This window comes from Xenopus tropicalis, chromosome 6 (genome assembly GCF_000004195.4).
Source record: "Xenopus tropicalis strain Nigerian chromosome 6, UCB_Xtro_10.0, whole genome shotgun sequence".
Taxonomy (NCBI): domain Eukaryota; kingdom Metazoa; phylum Chordata; class Amphibia; order Anura; family Pipidae; genus Xenopus; species Xenopus tropicalis.
The window spans coordinates 117212838-117218933 of NC_030682.2; the positions used below are offsets into that span (position 1 = coordinate 117212838).

Sequence of the window (6096 nt, forward strand, 5' to 3'; positions counted from 1 at the left end):
GCTCTCCAGCTGGTGCTGAACTACAGCATTCAAGGGTCCCCCAAAGTTGAAGATTTCTAGTAAAGAATGGTTTCTGTTCCAACTCGCATAGATAAATGCAGATCTAAATCAGGGATCACCAACCTTTTTTTTTTTTTACCAGTAAAGGTGGCGACACACGTGGCGATCTGCGATCTTTTGTGCGACCATCAGATCCGCCACTAACCTTCAGGGCTGAAACGGGCAGATAAGGAGGTAGAAACAATAGGATTTCTACCTCCTTCTGCCGATTCAGCCCTGACGGCAGATTTTGCTCAGACGCCTTCTATGGCGCCCGATCTAAATCTTTTGACCTTGCCGATCAGCGAGTCGAGCGATGTCAGCAGCCTCCTGCGATACCGGTCGACTCGCCGACTTGCCATACATGCACCGAATATCATACAAAATGAGGTTTCATACAATATTATCGGTGCGTGTATGGCCAGCTTAAGACGCATTCAAATATAAAAAAAAAAAATTTCCGAACACAAGAATGCAAAAAGTTCCTGGTGGCGTCAAATTTGGGCTGTTATTGGTAAGCCCTATGTTGCAGCCTAACGGAGGTTCTGTTTGTCATTACACTGGGGTTGTATGCGTCCAAAACTTGCCTCCAAGCCAGAAATTCTAAAATAAACACCAGTTTTGAGGCCACTGGGAGCAACATCCAAGGGATTGGTGAGCAGCATGTTACTCCTTAGCCACTGGTTCGGTAACACTGATCTGAATATATATATATACTCTGCCCACATAAGTAGCGCTAAAGCTTGTAAATAAAAGCATGCATGGCCAGTCATGTACCAAAGTACTAAATACTTTTTTCTGACAAAGTAAAATATACATATTTGATAAATTTCAGGAAACTGCACTGAGCTTATCTGTGCCACGTCAGCGAAGACGAAGGAGAAGGAAGGTAGAGGTTGAGGCAGAGCGGGCTGCAAAGAGAAGGAATCTAATGGAGATGGTGGCTCAGTTGAGAGGATCTCAAATGGGAGCAGAAAATGGACAAGAAAAAGTTGTAGATTTATCAAATGCCTCCAGGGAGGCTACAAGTTCTACCTCAAGTTTTCCATCTCTTACTTCTCAATTTTTGTTAAATAATTCATCCACCCCAGTTTCTGATGCCTTTAAAACTCAAATGGAGCGACTGCAGGCAGGTCTTTCATGCACACCAACAAGGCATCTACTCAATGGCTCTTTAATTGATGGTGAACCTCCCATGAAAAGGCGAAGAGGAAGAAGGAAAAACGTTGAAGGCCTAGATCTTTTGTTTATGAGTAACAAGAGGACTTCGTTATCTGTGGTAAGATAAAACAGAGTAGAAAACAAATTAAAAAAATCAACACATTTTCTGTGACCCAGCATTTCTACATATATGCTGTTTCTCTCATTACTGAATAGTATTTTCCAGCTATAGACACCTGCCATATTGCTCAAAAGCCATGCAGGGTTTTATTTTACGGACCAACAACCAAAACTGTTAGGTGAATACTTGGGTGATGCTTCCCCACCAGCTGCACACTCTGCTCAGAACTTGGGGCAATAATACCAGATGTGCCTTGCTACTCACCAGCACAAACCTCATCTTATTGGGGTTTGCTTGCCAACAAATATGTCACATTGGCCAACCAGAATCCCTGAAAGTTTATCATTTTTATTTCCCTTGCTATAATCAGAGTTTGTGTAGTACACCATTTTTGATCTCAGGTCATCTGTTTCTTAATATATAGTAATTGTACTGTTCCTCAAGGGGGAAGTGTGAGGAACAAATTATGACTTTATGACTCTCTCTTGGATTTCATCATATGTTAAAACTGATGTTTGATAAAAATCTTCATACTCCAGTATATGGGGGGGGGGATTTTAATAAAAACACAGGTACTTAATTGTTTATGTATTGTTTAGATGTTAGGGAGGAAAATCTGGCAAATGTCTGCTGTGTGTGCTATAATTGCTTCAGATATACACTAAAAATGCTGCTTTGGGGGTATATGGTTTATGGTACTCCTCTGTCTTATGTGAATGATTTTCTAATTGATATAACCATTATAGGATGAAAATGATGTGACCAAAGCCTATGATGAAGATATAGAAACCCCGCCAACTAGAAACATTCCATCTCCTGGGCAGTTGGAGCCGGAGACCCGTATCCCTGTCATTAATTTGGAGGATGGGACCAGGCTAGTAGGGGAAGAAGCTCCCAAAAACAAAGATCTAGTTGAATGGTTAAAGTTACATCCTACATACACTGTTGATATGCCAAGTTATGTACCGGTAAGTAATTGAAATTCGTTTCTATGTCAAGTGATAACTGCAGCCATGTTTGCATGCATAATGTAGAACTTGCTTCTAAATATATTCAAAATATGTTGGCCTTATATCCAAGTACTTGCAAGAGCATAAAGCTGTAACTAGTGTGATCATCACAAGCAAACGAGAATAATAATCCAGCGACTCTTTTTTACAGTGCTGAGGTTCTCTGCTGCTTTTTGCTTGTTATTTTTCATATGTAAACAACTTTTTAATTTGTATTAAATATGTTACTCTTTGTCAGGATCTTATGTATATAATTTGTTTTAAGCCATTTTTATTTAAAATACTAAGCAGAAGAATGTTCTTGACTTATATTTGGATTAAGTCACATGGAAATCATGCACCTTTTCACTCTTCTGCTGCCAGGTGTACTTTAAAGACATTTTTGACTTGTGTCAGATGATGATATATATAGAATGTAACTTTTTTTTTTTTTTTTTACTACAGAAGACTGCAGATATGTTGTTCTCTCACTTTCAAAAGCCTAAACAGAAGCGACACAGGTGCCGAAATCCTAACAAGTTGGATATTAACACACTGACAGGGGATGAAAGGGTACCTGTGGTGAACAAACGCAATGGGAAAAAGGTATATGATATGTCCTCTTTTCTTCAGTATCTTGCAAAGTCGCAAATCTTACATTTACTGACATCTTTTACTCTGCTTCGCTTTAGAAGTATATTTGTTATTCAAGGAATTGCTATATTCCTTTTTACAACTCTTAATTAACTTCTAACGTTCTGCTGTGGTGTATTTTGACTATGTTTATATGATTGTACACACTAGCATTTCCAAATTATACAAAATGAATGGGCCCTATCTTAAAGCTTTTGTCTAATAGATGCATTATAACAAATGTATGGGTGAGTGGGCTTTAGGTTACTACTTACACAGTCATGCTGTAAAAAATAATCGGAGAACACTGACTTTTAATAATGTTGATCTGGCTTCCTTTTTATCACCATATGATCCTTAATCATCCTCCATTGTAGTGGGCCTGTTGTTGCATTCTTTTTGCACAAACAAGACCAGAGTTGTTTGATATTAAAGCATTGACTTTGTTTTTGCAGATGGGAGGAGCCATGGCACCACCTATGAGAGACCTTCCACGATGGCTGGAAGAAAACCCTGAATTTGCGGTTGCCCCAGACTGGACAGATATCGTAAAGCAATCTGTAAGTGGATTGTTTTTTTAAACAAATTCTTAGCACTGCTCATTTCATTGTTTTAAATTTTAATAACATGCAACATGGATTTCATTTGGGCAGTGCTATTCTGCTAGCGTCTTTAACTTGCTACTCAATACCACAGGGTAGTTTGTGGTACTTATGTTGAATGGGTAGGCTACCTACTGATGAGCTATGAATATAATTATCCTGTTAGCTGTTAATGATTATGGGGCATTGTAGGACATCAACATCCTCATCACTGCCTCATGCCTGCATCTCCCATATAAAGTATTAAAGCACTTGCAGTAAAGTCTTGATTATTTAGTAAATGTTGAAACTTGTGTTGTGCAATGCCCTCATCATTTTTTCAATCTTGCAGGGTTTTGTACCAGAGTCAATGTTTGATCGTCTTCTAACTGGGCCTGTAGTAAGAGAAGAGGGGGCTAGCAGGAGAGGAAGAAGGCCAAAAAGTGAAATTGCCAAAGCAGCTGCAGCTGCTGCTGTAGCCTCGACATCTGGAATCAACCCACTGCTGATGAATAGCTTATTTGCTGGAATGGATCTTGCTAGCCTTCAGAATCTTCAGAATCTGCAGTCTCTCCAACTTGCTGGTCTAATGGGTTTTCCCCCTGGGCTTGCAGCAGCTGCTGCTGCTGGAGGTGATTCTAAAAATCCTGCTGCCATGCTGCCTCTAATGCTGCCAGGCATGGCAGGGTTGCCAAACATGTTTGGGCTTGGTGGACTTTTGAATAACCCCTTAGCAGCTGGCAGCAGTAATTCCACTACAGCTTCCAGTCAAGGAGAAACTGAAGATGGCACTTCGAAGGCTGATGAGAAGAAGACAGAAACTGAAGAGGATGCTAAAGACTCTGAGAAAACAGACAATGTTTCTGCTACTGACTCTGTTGGTGCTGCTACTACCACAGCTGGATTGTCCACGAATCCTCTGGCCTTCAGTCCCTTCCTACTCTCCACAATGGCTCCAGGCCTGTTCTACCCATCCATGTTTCTACCTCCTGGTTTAGGAGGATTGACACTACCGGGTTTCCCATCATTAGCTGGACTTCAGAGTGCTGTTAGCTCAAGTGAAGAAAAGGCTGCTGACGACTGCGAGAATCAGGAACCGAGCGACGCAGAGGAGAGCATGGATAAAACAGCCGACTCATCCATTTTGGAAGATGAAACGGCTCAAGGAGAAGAGGCGGAGTCCCCAGATGGGGAACCTGAATTGGACAATGAAAACAATAAATAAAAAAAAAAACAGTTAAAGTGTTCTAAACTTTTTGACAAGTGGTAGTCCTACTGTTTACACTCACAGTAAATGTCCATAGTTTTTATAAGCTGTTCTGTAAAATAGTGTAGCGAGAAAAAAAAGTCCATGTCACACGGATTTGTCAAAAGGTATTTTTGGTCATTAAGTATTTTGCAGTGCGTTATTTATTATTCCTAGGAGAAGATGGCATTTCCGAGAAAAGAAGAAATCTTTTTAAAGGAAACATACATAATGCTCTGCGGGTATTTTTTTTCTCCTTTTTTTTTTTTGTTTTTTGTTTTTGTGTTTTTTTTTTTTTACCGTTGGTATTATGAGAGCAGCATTTTTTTAATCATGTTGTGCAAATAGAAGGTGAGGCTGCTTAAGGAAGTATGAAGTTATTTATCATTTTTTTCTTTGCTGTGAAGGTCAAGATAAATTTTTACAAGTACATATCATAGCTACACGTGTTTGACTGTATACAGAAACTCCACGTTACCTACACACACACATGTGCATACACTCAGACAATCTCCGCAGTCGAGAGAATGTCTCATCCTGGAGACACAGCAATAAAAGGCAGCTGTTGAATGTGAAGAGTACCTTTTTGACAACATACACACTGAGAAACGTTGTTACAGGACAAAACTACAGTTGAATCGTCTCATGAATTTGTAATGCACTGGTAAAAAGCATAAAATTAAAATCAGGTACCTTTTTTTTTGTCTTTCTTTTTAAATTAAAGGACTTTGTTACTTTTAGCCACAAAGCTAAACAGCATTACCTCAACTCTAAACTAGCCTTGAAGTTTACAGTCAAGACTTTGTAAATGTTTTTTTTTCTTTTTTTGTTTTGGATTTTTTTTTTTTTTGTGATGTCTTTTTTGTCTTTTTTTTTTTTTCTTTCAGAAACTGCTATCATGTAAGATAAAATGTAAATTGCTGCCAACGTAGTAATGATGCTTTTAATAAAAGTGATCCATGAGATGCAGTGATGTAATTAGAGAATGTAGAAGTGTCTAGGGAAACCAAATTTCAGAGCTGGTGTTCACCACTTTATATTTTGTACTCACAATAGAAGCAAATACAGTATTATGGCTTTTGTATATTTTCTTGAAATCCTTGTGTGGGGCGGGTACACCATACTACAATGGGGAGCTGGCTGGTAAATGAAGGTGGGGGGGCACTCGTGGGAAGAGGGAAAATCTAATGTCAACCAGGCTTGCTGTCTGTGCAAAAGCACGTATTCTAACAGGCGCCATAAACCAGAGAGTGCTTTGGAATACAAAGAGAGTCTGCAAAGAGAGATATGGAGCACTTAGCAACAGAAGGGCAAAAAAAGCCTTTG

The 6096-nt window shown here is 39.4% G+C and overlaps 1 protein-coding gene across 2 annotated transcripts in view; it reads left to right on the forward strand.

The window, feature by feature from the left end:
- The window catches only part of chd7 (chromodomain helicase DNA binding protein 7), an 84976-nt gene extending 79120 nt beyond the window's left edge, over nucleotides 1-5856 (forward strand). Inside the window, exons 34-38 of one of the 2 annotated variants that reach the window (XM_002936112.5) lie at nucleotides 875-1318; nucleotides 2068-2289; nucleotides 2776-2916; nucleotides 3399-3503; nucleotides 3877-5856. In XM_002936112.5, coding sequence (XP_002936158.2) covers nucleotides 875-1318; nucleotides 2068-2289; nucleotides 2776-2916; nucleotides 3399-3503; nucleotides 3877-4749 — 1785 coding nt within the window. In that variant the 3' untranslated portion in view covers nucleotides 4750-5856. The remainder of the gene's footprint in view (nucleotides 1-874; nucleotides 1319-2067; nucleotides 2290-2775; nucleotides 2917-3398; nucleotides 3504-3876) is intronic. The other variant, XM_004915184.4, reaches the window with a different exon arrangement.
- Nucleotides 5857-6096: the final 240 nt, after the last annotated feature.